Source organism: Ruditapes philippinarum, unplaced genomic scaffold (genome assembly GCF_026571515.1).
Source record: "Ruditapes philippinarum isolate M1 unplaced genomic scaffold, ASM2657151v2 ctg583_1_1_1_1, whole genome shotgun sequence".
In the NCBI taxonomy this organism is placed as follows: Eukaryota; Metazoa; Mollusca; class Bivalvia; order Venerida; family Veneridae; genus Ruditapes; species Ruditapes philippinarum.
The window spans coordinates 171,627-186,475 of NW_026865237.1; the positions used below are offsets into that span (position 1 = coordinate 171,627).

The window sequence follows — 14,849 nt, forward strand, 5'->3', positions numbered from 1 at the left end:
GAAAAAGGGGAGAAAAATCAGCCTAAATGCAAGATAGAATTATGGATCTTGGTCAGTGACCTACAATTAAATTCTTAATGCATATGTGAAGTTTTAAATAAATATCTTTAATACTTATTGAGATATGTAAATCTTGCATGTAAACATTAACCTAGAGACTAAGTAGAAAAGGGGAGATGAATCAGCCTAAATGCGAGTAGAGTTATGGAACTTGGTCAGTGACATACAATTATGACTCTCCAATTATGACTCTAAGTACATGTGTAAAGTTTCAAGTAAATATCTTTGAAGACCTTTAACCTTTAACCAAAATTTCTAAGTTTCAAAGGGGCAAATAACTGCAAATATTGCAGACAGAGTTATGCAATTTTGCAAACTGATGTACATTGCTACTATAAAACAGTATTGTAAATTTCAATTGAATATCTCAAGCAATAATTGAGATATTTGACTTTACAAAACAACTTTAACCCAAATTTCTAAGTTATAAAGGGGCATTATTCTGTTAATATTATAGACAGAGTTGTCCAACTTGTCAATCTGATGTACATTGTTACTATAAATAAGTATTGTAAGTTTCAACTGAATATCTCAAGCAATAATTGAGATATTTGAATTTACAAAAAACTTTAACCAAAATTTCTAAGTTAAAAAGGGGCATAATTCTGTAAATATTGTAGACAGAGTTGTCCAACTTGTCAATCTGATGTACATTGTTACTATAAATAAGTATTGTAAGTTTCAATTGAATATCTCAAGCAATAATTGAGATATTTGAATTTACAAAAAACTTTAACCAAAATTTCTAAGTTAAAAAGGGGCATAATTCTGTAAATATTGTAGACAGAGTTGTCCAACTTGTCAATCTGATGTACATTGTTACTATAAATAAGTATTGTAAGTTTCAATTGAATATCTCAAGCAATAATTGAGATATTTGAATTTACAAAAAACTTTAACCAAAATTTCTAAGTTAAAAAGGGGCATAATTCTGTAAATATTGTAGACAGAGTTGTCCAACTTGTCAATCTGATGTACATTGTTACTATAAATAAGTATTGTAAGTTTCAATTGAATATCTCAAGCAATAATTGAGATATTTGAATTTACAAAAAACTTTAACCAAAATTTCTAAGTTAAAAAAGGGGCATAATTCTGTCAATATTGTAGGTAGAGTTATCCAACTTGTCAATCTGATGTACATTGTTACTATAAATAAGTATTGTAAGTTTCAATTGAATATCTCAAGCAATAATTGAGATATTTGAATTTACAAAAAACTTTAACCAACGCAGACGCCGACGCGGACGCTGACGCCGACGCCGGGGCGACTACAATAGCTCTCATATTCTTCGAATAGTCGAGCTAAAAATCATTTAATGAACATTAAAGTTACAGTCCGGACAGGAATGTGTACATCCTTCAAATTATAAGTGTGTCCTTGACCTTGGAGGTAGGGACATGGGTCATAAACCCCACACTTGGTCTTGATGTAGTAGACATTTATGCCAAGTTATTTTTAAAATCCTTTGATGCATGACAAAGATACAGTCCTGACAGAATACCTATAATCTCTAATTGTGATAGCATGAACCTTCCAAAACGTGTGATTTTGACCTTTAAAGAAGGGATGTAGTTCGTGGATGCTGCACGACTACTGAGTAGTAGACATATGTGCCAGGTTATTTGAAAATTCCTCAATGCATGACAAAGTTACAGTCTAGACACGATTGTTGTGTAAGTGGGGATGCACAGACGGACAGACATACATGAGCCTTAGCCATGACACATCGTCTTTATGTGGAAGACATTTGTGCCAAGTTATTTTAAAATCTTTTGATGCATGACAAAGTTACAGTCCAGACACAAATGTGTGTAACTATAAATTCTAATTGTGATAAAGTGAACTTGTTAGGGTGAACTTCACCTTTGAGGTAGGGACGTGATTCTTGGATGCAACACATCGTCTTGATGTGGTAGACATTTATGCCAAGTAATTCTAAAATCCTTCGAAGCATGACAGAGTTACAGTACGGAAACGAACGTGTGTACCTATTAACTCTAATTGTGATAATGTCAAACTTCAAAATATTAGTGTGACCTTGACCTTTGAGGTAGGGACATGATTCTTGGACAGGGCACATTGTCTTGATGTGGTAGACATTTAAGCAAAGTTATTCTAAAATCCTTCCATGCAGGACAAAGTTACAGTCCGGACACAAATGTGTGTACCTATTAACTTAAATTGTGTTAATGTAAAACTTCAAAATGTGTGACCTTGACTTTTGATGTAGGGATGTGGTTCTTGAATCCAACACATCGTCTTGATGTGATAGACATTTGTGCCAAGCTATTTTAATATTCCACCTTTCTAGGGCATAATAAAAACAAGATATATTTGTAAAATACATGTATGTATGCCCCCATCGGCAGCCAAAAAGTCATGTGGTCAAGATTATCATTTCGGACTTTTGACCTAGTGACCAAAAAATCAATAAGGGTTATCTACTGGTCATGACTAGTCACTAGGTAATTGTGACCGTAAAGGTTGTGTGCAGCAATGTTATGACAAAGTTATCAAAAATTTTACCAAATAATATATGCATCATGAAGGCCTCCTTAATGACAGCCAATTTGATCTTTTACATAAGACCTTGAAACAAGTATACCAATAGCATTTTTTGTTTAACTAGAAATGTGTCCACAGGACACGGGTGCCCCCACATTCCACTGTTTTGTCAATCTTATGACTATAGGTCAAATAGTTCTTGGGCTACATGTGTAGTTAAAAATTAAATATATTTTACAAAGTAAATACTGAATAAATCCACAAGTGAACTCCAAGGTGCATAAGTACACATGCTGACCCATGTTCTTGTAAACTTTCAGGCCTACAGGTCAAACACTTTTTGAGCTATGAATGAACATGTTGAAAATTGCAAATTTGCACAACTACACATGCTGATCAACATTCCTGTAAAGTTTCATGACTCTTGGTCAAATACTTTTTGAGTTGACCTTGACCTTTTACCCAGTGACCTCAAAATCAATAGGGGCACCAAATGGTCATGACCAACCTCCATGCCAAATATGTGACTATGGGTCAAAGGATTCTTGGGTTATTGGGCGGAGAAGCTTTTTTAAGTCAAGAACCCTGTGACCTTGACCTTTGACATAGTGACCTTAAAATCAATAGGTCATCTACTAGCCATAACCAACCTGAATTCTCAATATCAAATATGAAGACTGTTGACCAAAGCATTCTTAAGCAATTGAGTGGACTAGATTTTTGAAGTCAAGGTCCCTGTGACCTTGACCTTTGACCCAGTGTCATCAAAATCAGTTAGGGTCATCTAATATCCATGACAAACCTCAATGCCAAATATGTAGACTGTGGGTCAAAGGATTCTCAAGTTATTGGGTGGACAAACTTTTTTTAGTCAAGACCCCAGTGACCTTGACCTTTGACCTGGTGACCTAAAATCAATAGGGGTCATCTTCTAATCATGACCAATCTCAATACCAAATAAACAAGGGTGCCATAGTCACAAAATACGCCCGTTTACGAAAAAGCTTTAGATGGAGATGGGGGCATTATGGATAAGTGTTATCTAGCAAGCAAGTTTTTATTCTTGGCACTGTGTTGTTAAATGAACCTTAAAACAAATCAATAGGGAAGATATGCACAGAATGTGTGACCTTGACCTTGGTCGCAGGGACCTGAATTTTATGCACGGCACTCAGCCTCACAATGATGAACATTTGTACCAAATTATATTGAAATCCCTCTATGCATGTAGAAGTTTTGCTCCAGACAAGTGTTTTTCTATGAGCTCTAACTGTGACCTTCACCTTTGACCTAGAGACTTGTTTATGTGCAGGGCACTACGTCTCATGGTGGTGAACAATTCTATAAAAAGTAACATTAAAATTCCTCCATGCATGTAGAAAATATGCTCCGGACAACATCTGGATATTTAATCATCTCCAGTGACCTTGACCTTGCAAATATTAACCTAAATTAAATGTGTAACACCTGTAGTCATGATAGTTACCATTTTGTGCTACAATCCCATCAATAAATGATGACTAAATGGTCCCTATAACCATCTTCAAATTTTTTATCTGAACTTTGACCTCTATGTGTAACCTTGACTTTGGTCGCAGGGATCTGAATTTTGCATGCGACACTCAGCCTCACAATGAAAAAACATTTGTGCCAAGTTATATTGAAAACCCCCTATGAATGTAGAAGTTTTGCTCCGGACAAGCGTTTTTCAATGAGCTCTAAGTGTGACCTTGACCTTTGACCTGGAGACCTGGATCATGCATGGAGCAATACATATCATGGTGGTGAGCATTTCCATAAAGTATTATAAAAATTCTTCCATACATGTAGGAGATATGCTCCAGACAAAATCTGGATATTTCACCATCTTTAGTGACCTTGACCTTGCATATATTGACCTAAAGTACATGTGTCACAGCCGTAGTCATTATAATGACCATTTGTGTTACAATCCCTCAATAAATGATGATTAATCGTCCCTATACACATCTTCATATTTTTATCTTTTTTTTTAAACGGGCGTATAAAAAGTACATGTAATTTAATAACTAAAAAATTCTGATTTAAGATTTTATTCTAGGGAAATACATTTCATTACAATTCTTTAATCTTTGAATGAGCTGAACTGATATTTACTTGAAAATTAAAATATAATTAAATTTCTATGAGAAAGTATTTACATTTGATAAGGTAATTACTGTATGATCTTTATGAACAAATACCAAGTCTACAGAACACCATAGTTATCACAGTTAAGTATCTTGACCAATGAATGAAACATGTGTAAATAAATGTTACATTCTTTACAACATACTCAAGTCCAAGAAAGAGGATTATTTCATGCCCTTTGATTAAATTCTATTTTTAGAAAATAGATCAAGGGAGTAATTGTGTAAGTCATTTATGAACAAAGTAATAACTTTGTTGTCTCCCTTTGATTAAATTCTATTTACAAAATCTGGATATTTCATCATCTTTAGTGACCTTGACCTTGTATATATTGACCTAAATTATATGTATCACAGCCATAGTCTTCATAATGACCATTTGTGTTACAATCCCTCAATAAATGATGACTAAATGGTCCATATACACATCTTCATATTTTTATCTGAACTTTGACCTCTAAGTGTGACCTTGACCTTGGCCGCAAGGACCTGAATCTTGCACGCGACACTCCGCCTCACAATGGTGAACATTTGTGCCAAGTAATACTGAAATCCCTCTATACATGTGGAAGTTTTGCTCCGGACAAGCATTTTTCAATGAGCTCTAAGTGTGACCTTGACCTTTGACCTAGAGACCTGGTTCATGTGCGCGACACTGCTCCTCATAGTGGTGAACATTTATATGAAGTTTCATTAAAATCCCTCCATACATGTAGGAGATATGCTCCGGACAAAATTGGACGCCGCCCGCCCGCCCGCCCGACCGCCCGCCCGCCCGCCAGGGGCGTTCCCATAATACGTCCCGTTTTTCAAACGGGCGTATAAAAATGACTGTGGGTCAAAGGAATCTTAAGTTACTAGGCAGACAAGGAAAAACGGACAGCCAGTCAGATGGCCAGACGGACAAGCTGATTCCAGTATACCCCCATAGAACTTTGTTGTATGGGGGTATAAAGACTCAATTTCTCTCAGGTTATAACAAATGTTTCAACTTTTCTCTATTTTAAGCAAATTTGTTGTAAAAATTCCATGTTCTTTAAAAGAACCTCAGAAAACAGCGTTTAGGGGCGGCCAGACAGTCAGACTTAATCTAAAGAGGAGATAACTCTTGAAATATAGATGCTAGAATTATGAACTTCATCAGACAAAATGTGAGTTGTGACAAGAAGAATTATCTTAAGTCAAAAGTAGATACCATTTAAAGTAAAAAAAAAAAAAAAATGAAAAATATACCAATTTTCAAATATATACCATTTATAGTAACAAAGAAGAAAATACCAACAAGAGCCAGTTGAACTGGGTGATAGTTGTAAAATCCGACTTCAAATAACGAAGTTATGGGCCGGACACAATTTTGGTTCAAGGTTATGCTGTGACCTTGACCTTCAAGGTAGCGACCCAAATGTTGCGCGCGACATGTCCTCTCAATATAGTGACCATTTCTGTAAAATAGTAGTAAAATCCGACTTCAAATAACAAAGTTATGGCCCAGACACAATTTTGCTGCAAGGTCATGCTGTGACCTTGACCTTCAAGGTAGCGACCCAAATGTTGTGCACGACACGTTGTCTTAATATGGTGATCATTTCTGTGAAATAGTTGTAAAATCCGACTTCAAAAAACAAAGTTATGGGCCGGACACAATTTTTCTTCAAGGTCATGCTGTGACCTTGACCTTTAAGGTAGTGACACAAATGTTGTGTGCGACACTTCATCTCAACATGGTGATCATTTCTGTGAAATAGTTGTAAAATCTGACTTCAAATAATGAAGTTATGGGCCAGACATGATTTTGCTTCAAGGTCATGCTGTGACCTTGACCTTCAAGGTAGTGACCCAAATGTTGTGCTCGACAGGTCGTATCAATAAAGTGATCATTTCTGTGAAATCGTTGTAAAATCCGACTTCAAATAACGAAGTTATGGGCCGGACATGATTTTGCTTCAAGGTGACATGCTGTGATTTTGACCTTCAAGGTAGCTTCCCAAATGTTGTGCTTGACATGTCGTCTTAATACAGTGATCATTTCTGTAAAAATTGTTGTAAAATCCGACTTCAAATAACAAAGTTATGTGCTGGACATGAATTTGGGATGTACGGATTTTAAGATATTTGAAAAATACTGTACTTAAACGTCTTGAATCTTAATGCCTGTTTTACTTTACACAAAATTTGTATCAGTTTTAAATGTATCTGTTTTGTTGTTGTTGTTGTTTTCTAGACAAGCACAACCCCAGCAGACTTTAAACAAGCAAATTTGTTGAATTTATATCCCCCGCCAAGTATTGGTTATTACTAGGGATGGCAACGAGTAACAGGTTAACTGAGTACTCGATCGAACATCCGAATATCGGTTAACAAAAGAGATATTCGATTACTCGGAAAAAATACATAATTTCTTTTTTTTTCTTTTTTTTGCGACTTAGAAAGATTTGTGTATCCAATTAAGTTCAGAAATTCGGAGATGTACACGTATCTTCATAAATACTTGTTAAATATAATCAAAACATCCTTGCAGAGGTGTGAAAATAATATGGAAGTCGAAAAAGGGGCATAATTCTGTCAAAATGCTTGATAGAGTTACCTCCTCCTGTCTACAGGTTGGGGTCATGATGGTGAATAAGTGTGCAAAGTTTCAAAGCCATATGTCAATGGACTTTGAAAATATTTGAGGTATTACAAAAACTTTAACGTAAATTCTAAGTCGAAAAAGGGGCATAATTCTGTCAAAATGCTTGATAGAGGTACCTCCTCCTGTTTACATGTTGGGGTCATGATGGTGAACAAGTGTGCAAAGTTTCAAAGCCATATGTCAATGGACTTTGAAAATATTTAAACTATTACAAAAACTTTAACATAAGTGGTTACGCTGACGCCAACGCTCGGGTGACTACAATAGCTCTACTTATTCTTATTGAATAGTCGAGCTAAAAACATAAATATATGCTGTCATTGACATTCTCTTATGTTTATATTTATTACATGTATTTGCTAACTATGTCCATTGCCGCCTATCAGTCTATATTATTTCAAGTATGAACTGCTATACATGTTTAAAACTTGATATTGCAATAATCATTGCATTGTATTTGAAATATAATGTTGCTGATTTTAATTTTATCCTGTCACTTGTATCAATTTCGGCCCGATAACAAGGTGCCGTATATTTTTACTGATCTACGGCACTTGATCACGTGGTATGCATGTTTGCCGGACTACTTTTCAAGAAAAAATATAAAAACTGTCCTTAAATCTTCTGTGTGTAGAATAACGAATTTTGGAAACGTTGATAAAACTTTATATTTTTTCAAGCGAAATAAAAATTATTAAAAGTGAAATAAATGTAAAACTTTACTCGTTTGCGACATTAAAATAGCGTACTTGATTTGATTGTTTTGCACGTGCTGTTTGGCGCTACATTGTGACGTCAGTAAACAATACTTTAAACGTCTGTACAGCGTTAACGACTGAATAAAAGATATTGGTGTTCGCATCCATTTTCTTAGTTAGACCATTTTCTTTCATTCTAGATGGTTTTCACAACAAAATTCGACAAAAAATTGTTTTTATTTATCACATTTTTCAAACAAAATGGCGCCCTCAATGTGAAAATACACAGGGAGATAATAAGAACGGCAGAAAAATTAGGGCCTTCTTTGTATATATAGAAACATTTCCGATAGGTGTGATTAAAGGTAGTTTTCTAATCTAAATATTTTTACAGTATTTGTAATAGTCCTTGCCGGTATAGTTATTTTTTCCCAAGGGGGGTGCTTCGGTTAAAACTTTTGCAATAATCTTAATTTTTTTGAAATAAAAATTTCTATTTTTTTTGGTTATTCAATTTACCTTTCTTGCAGTTTTATTTTATAAAATTTTACGAATTTCTATAAATTAAAATAGAAAACGAAAGTAGCTGCAGACGGTGTTGATATTGTTTTTAAAAAATTTTAATGATCTTTGGGAAATCTTTCGAAAAACCAAGTTTAATGGAAAAGCCATCTCGGTTTTGATTTTTTGGATTCGTTTGCCACCCAGTTATTTCTAAAACAAATTTGAAATAAGGCTTTATTTTAAAAATTTATTCAGGCTGCAAATTTTTTTTCTTTGGTATTGAAGTTCCCCTAAAATTTCATTGAATTCCAGCCAGTAGTTGCAGAGAGAAGTAGCGCGGAAAAGATTATTGCTCTATATGCAAACTGCATAACAAATCAAGGGCCATAACTCTGAGTTAAAGGGTCTGACAGGACAAGCCAATCATATGCTCATCTCCTCTTAGTATTAATGGTTCCCATAAAGTTTCAATGAATTCCAGCCAGTAGTTGCAGAGAACTAGCAAGGAAACGAAATTCGTACGGACATAAGGAAGGACAACACCAAAACAATATCCCCCTCCCGATTCCATCAGCCGGGTATAATAATATCTGAACATTTCATTCTTGTATCTGAATTATTATAAGAACATTTGTTTTCCTAACCAATTTATAACTGTTGGATATAGAGTCTGAGTGTTCATGTTTTGTAGCATTTGATTTCCTGACAAATACAGCAGACTGAGAACAACATCCAAGATGTTTAGCTCCAGATGGTGGCTCTCCTATTCCACCAAACTCCACATAATATTGATGATTCTTGCATATATCCTTACACCTACAATCAAGAATAAAATTTGGTAGCATGTACACTAATTTGAAATATCTAACAGACTTTTAAACAGTTCAACTTAAAGCTGCATGCCTCCAGATGAGCCAAAAATATTTCAAGAATATCAAACTTGAGAAAAATGTACAGATTATAAGAAAAGTAAAAAAATATATGAATGATTTTGCAGTATTTATCATCACATTTCTACTGCCTGACTAAAGCAATAATGGCTATGATTGAATACTTTGACCTCTAATTGGCAATTTACATGGATTGTAAATGTTATTTGCAATGTGTAAATTACTTTCATTGTTTAATTCACAAAATTTTACTTTTACATTTTCAAAATTTTCATAAAAAAATAGCATAAATCTGGAGACAAGTTGCTTTTAGACATTTGTTACTTATTTAAAACAGTACCTTAATCAATCCTTGATTTGTGAAGTACAGTCTAACTTGCACATGGGACTTTTATGCAACCATAAAGGGGCAATAACTCCAAAATTAGCATTCCTAAGTTATGTATTCTACATGCTTCAAATGTGAAAATGTCAAAATCAATACACTGCTTACAGGCATTCTTAAACATTTGAGCAGACAAGCTTATTATAGTATAAATCCCTGTGACCTTGACCTTTGACACAGTCACCTAAAAATCAATAGTGGTCACCTACTAGTCATAAACCTCAATACCAAAATTGAAGACTGTTGACCAAAGCATTCTTAAGCAATTGAGCAGAAAAGCTTTTTTTAGTCAAGGCCACTGTGACCTTGATCTTTGACCTGGTGACCTCAAAATCAATAAGGGTCATCTACTAGTCATGACTAACCTCCATGCCAAATATGAAGACTGTGGGTCAAAGGAATCTAAAGTTATTGGGCGGACAAGCTTTTTTTAGTCAAGGCCTGTGACCTTGACCTTTGATCCAGTTACCTAAAAATCATTAGGGGTCATTTACTAATCATGACTAACCTCCATGCCAGATATAAAGACTGTTGGTCAAAGGAATCTTGAGTTATTGGGCGGACAAGCTTTTTTAGTCAAGGCCCCTGTGACGTGGACCTTTGACCTGGTGACCTCAAAATCAATTGGGGTCATCTACTAATCATGACTAACCTCCATGCCAAATATGAAGACTGTGGGTCAAAGGAATATAAAGTTATTGGGTGGACAAGCTTTTTTAGTCAAAGCCCCTGTGACGTGGACCTTTGACCTGGTGACCTCAAAATCAATAGGGGTCATCTACTAATCATGACTAACCTCCATTCCAAATATGAAGACTGTGGGTCAAAGGAATATAAAGTTATTGGGCGGACAAGCTTTTTTAGTCAAGGCCCCTGTGACCTTGACCTCTGACCCAGTGATCTCAAAATCAATAGGAGTTATCTACTAATCATAACAAATCTCCATGCCAAATATGAAGATTGTGGGTCAAAGGAGTATTTAGTTATTGGGCAGACAAGCTTTTGTAAGTCAAGACCCCTGTGACCTTGACCTTTAACCTGGTGACTTCAAAATCAATAGGGATCATCTACTAGTCATGACTAACCTCCATGCCAAATATGAAGACTGTGGGTCAAAGGAATCTAAAGTTATTGTGTGGACACGCTTTTTTTTAGTCAAGGCCTGTGACCTTGTCCTTTGACCCAGTTACCTAAAATCAATAGGGGTCATTTACTAATCATGACCAACCTCCATGCCAAATATAAAGACTGTTGGTCAAAGGAATTTTAAGTTATTGGGCGGACAAGCTTTTCTTAGTCAAGGCCCCTGTGACCTTGACCTCTGACCCAGTGATCTCAAAATCAATAGGGGTCATCTACTAATCATAACAAATCTCCATGCTACATATGAAAATTGTGTGTCAAAGGAGTCTTTAGTTATTGGGCAGACAAGCTTTTTTAAGTCAAGACCCCTGTGACCTTGACCTTTGACCTGGTGACCTCAAAATCAATAGGGGTCATCTACTAATCATGACCAACCTCCATGTCAAATATGAAGACTGTGGGTCAAAGGAATCTAAAGTTATTGGGCAGACAAGCTTTTCTAGTCAAGGCCCCTGTGACCTTGACCCAGTGATCTCAAAAACAATTGGGGTCATCTACTAATCATGACTAACCTCCATGCCAAATATGAAGACTGTGGGTTAAAGGAGTCTTTAGTTATTGGGCGGACAAGCTTTTTCAAGTCAAGACCCCTGTGACCTTGACCTTTGACCTGGTGACTTCAAATCAATAGGGATCATCTACTAATCATGACCAATCTAAATACCAAATATGAAGACTGTGGGTCAAAGGAATCTTAAGTTATTGGGTGGACAAGGAAAAAAACGACGGACGGCTGTCAGGCCGAAATGGAATAAGGGGCCATTTCTTTTGTTATTTACTATTGTTTAATAGAGGGACGATGGCCCCTTATTCTATTCTTACAGAATGGACTCTATTTTTCTATTTTGTTCTGTCTACAGTTAAATGGCCCCCTATCCCTATCCGGTAGTGCGGGGAGACGTCCTGACAGACCGACAAGCTGATTCCAGTACACAACTTTGTTGTGCTGGGGTATAAAAATAAACAAAGTGTAATAACAAAATTAGGCAAGGCAGAGTTATGTTTTTTTTGCACTGCACCTCTACTCAATGAGATCTACAAAACATGAAGTTAATATCTCTTGTAGTTTCTGAGTTATGTCCCAGACAAAAAATCTGCAACGGACTGACCCCAGGGCTTTTAATTGAACAAACTTGGTAGACAACCATAAGAAAATTCTATTGCTAAATATCCAACCTCTAGCTCTTTGAGTTTTTTAAAAGAAGATTTTTTAAGTTTATACTATATGTACATAATGAAAATCAATGACTCCCAGGGTGGCGCCAATTTTGAACAATTTTGGTAGAGGTTTACTACACAATGTTTCATGCCTTATATCTAGCCTCTAGCCTCTGTCAAAACAGAGAAAATGATTTTTACACCGTGTAATTATTATTATCCAGTAACGCCGAAATGTGAAAATGACGCACTATTCGTGCAATAAGTAACCCAGAATTGTGCAATAAATGGTGGATACCCAACAGGATTTCCAACACGGTAAATACACTGGCCAATATAATTTTTATTTAGCCGAACTGAAAAAAATGTATAGCTGAAATAAGCTGATAAAATGTGATTCAAGTTGTTTTATGAGGTAACACCATGGTACCTGAATAGCGCTTCGCAGTAAAGTTGGTGCCCTGGGGCAAGGCCAATTTATCCGCTATAATTTGAACAATTTTTTTAAGAATTTCCTTAGATGATGCTACTCACAAACTATTATGCTCCAGGCATTGCACATTCAGAGGGGAAGACTTTTTAAGTTTTTACTATATGTATATAATGAAAATCAAAGACCCCTAGAGCGGGTCAATTTTGACCCAAGGGCTATATTTGAACAATTTTTGTAGAGCTTCATTGGATGATGTTACACACAAAATATCTAAGCTATAGGCCTTGCACTTTCAGAGAAGAAGATTTATTAAGTTTTACTATATGCATAATTATACGGAAAATAGATAACCTCCTGGGGAAAGGTCAATTTTGAAAAAAACTAGAAGTGTGTCCATAGGACTCGGGTGCCCCCACCGCGCCACTGTTCTGTCAATCTTATGACTCTAGATCAAATATTTTTTGAAAACTAAAAATCTTTTACTAAGTAAAGGGCAAGAACTTTACAAATACTGAATAAATCCACAAGCAAACCCCAAGGTGCATAAGTACACATGCTGACCAACATTCTTGTAAACTTTCAGGCCTACAAGTGAAATACTTTTTGAGCTATGCATGAACAAATTAAAAATTGCAAATTTATACTACTGTAAGTCAAGGGCAATAACTCTAACAAAACTGAAAAAAATCCACATGCAAAGTGCCAGGTGCATAGCTTCACAGTGATGTGAATCATTATTCCTGTATTTTAGTGATGTTGATCATTAATCCTGTAAAGTCGGTTGATTCTAACTCAAGCACTCAAGGAACAAATAACAACATAATGAAACAGTTTTTACTAAGTCAAGGGAAATAACTCTACAAATACTGGATAAATCCACAAGCGTAACCCCAGGTGCAAAACTAAATATGCTGAGCAACCTTCCCGTAAGGTTTAATTACTCTATGTCAAATCCTTTGAGTTACATGCAACACAAGTTGAAAATTGCAAAAATTTTCTAAGTCAAGGGCAATAACTCTAAAAATACTAAGTAAATCCAGACGAAAATACCCAGGTGCACAACTACACATGCTGATCAATATTCCTGTAAAGTTTCATGACTCTATGTCAAATCCTTTTTGAGTTACATGCGACACAAGTTGAAAATTGCAAAATTTTACTAAGTCAAGGGCAAAAACTCTAAAAATACTAAAAATATCCAGACGAAAATACCCAGGTGCACAACTACACATGCTGATCAATATTCCTGTAAAGTTTCATGACTCTAGGTCAAATACTTTTTGAGTTACATGCGACACAAGTTGAAAATTGCAAAATTTTACTAAGTCAAGGGCAATAACTCTAAAAATACTAAAAATATCCAGACGAAAATACCCAGGTGCACAACTACACACGCTGATCAACATTCCTGTAAAGTTTCATGACTCTAGGTCAAATACTTTTTGAGTTACATGCGACACAAGTTGAAAATTGCAAAATTTTACTAAGTCAAGGGCAATAACTCTAAAAATATCCAGACGAAAAATACCCAGGTGCACAACTACACATGCTGATCAACATTCCTGTAAAGTTTCATGACTCTAGGTCAAATACTTTTTGAGTTATGTGCGACACAAAAGTGAACGGACGGACGGAAGGATGGACAGACAAGGGTAAATCTAAATGCCCGCCACTAAAGTGGGGGCATAAAAAGAATTGTAGAGTTTCATGAGGTGGTGCTATTTTTAACCCTCCTGACCTAGGTGTTCAATTGAGCAGAACCAATTGAACAGTTTTAGTAGAGCTTCATGCTAGGAACATCCCAGGAAAATTTCATCAAATTGGCCCATCGGTTTCTGAGAAGTTGTTTGTATAAAAAGTTGACGACAGATGCACAGACATACAGAGGGACAATGGATGCGGGACAAATTGTGATCACCAAAGACCACCTTTTGCATATTGTGCTCAGGTGAGCTAAACAAGAGCTGTCACAGGAGACAGCGAAGCTCGACTAATAAAATACTGGACGCAGTAAGGACAAAACTATGAAAGAAAAATCAATTATGTATAATTATGTTATAGTAATAGTTATAGTAAAAAAATAACATAAATTCCAAGATCAAGGGGAATAATTCAAGAAATAGTCACGCTATAATTATGAACCTTGTCACACAACATGTGTATAATGATAAGAAATATATATTTAAAGTTTGAAGTAGATACCTTAAAAAGTAAAGAAGTTATAATATTTCTTAAAGAAAATCTTAAGTTCAAAGAGAGATAAATCTGT

General features: G+C 35.5%; 1 protein-coding gene across 3 annotated transcripts in view; it reads right to left on the minus strand.

Annotated features, from left to right (window-relative positions):
- Nucleotides 1-14,849, minus strand: part of LOC132728314 (small RNA 2'-O-methyltransferase-like) — a 50,178-nt gene that overhangs the window by 13,371 nt on the left and 21,958 nt on the right. For all 3 annotated transcript variants that reach the window (XM_060713956.1, XM_060713955.1, XM_060713957.1), the window contains exon 5: nt 9,216-9,387. In XM_060713956.1, coding sequence (XP_060569939.1) covers nt 9,216-9,387 — 172 coding nt within the window. The remainder of the gene's footprint in view (nt 1-9,215; nt 9,388-14,849) is intronic.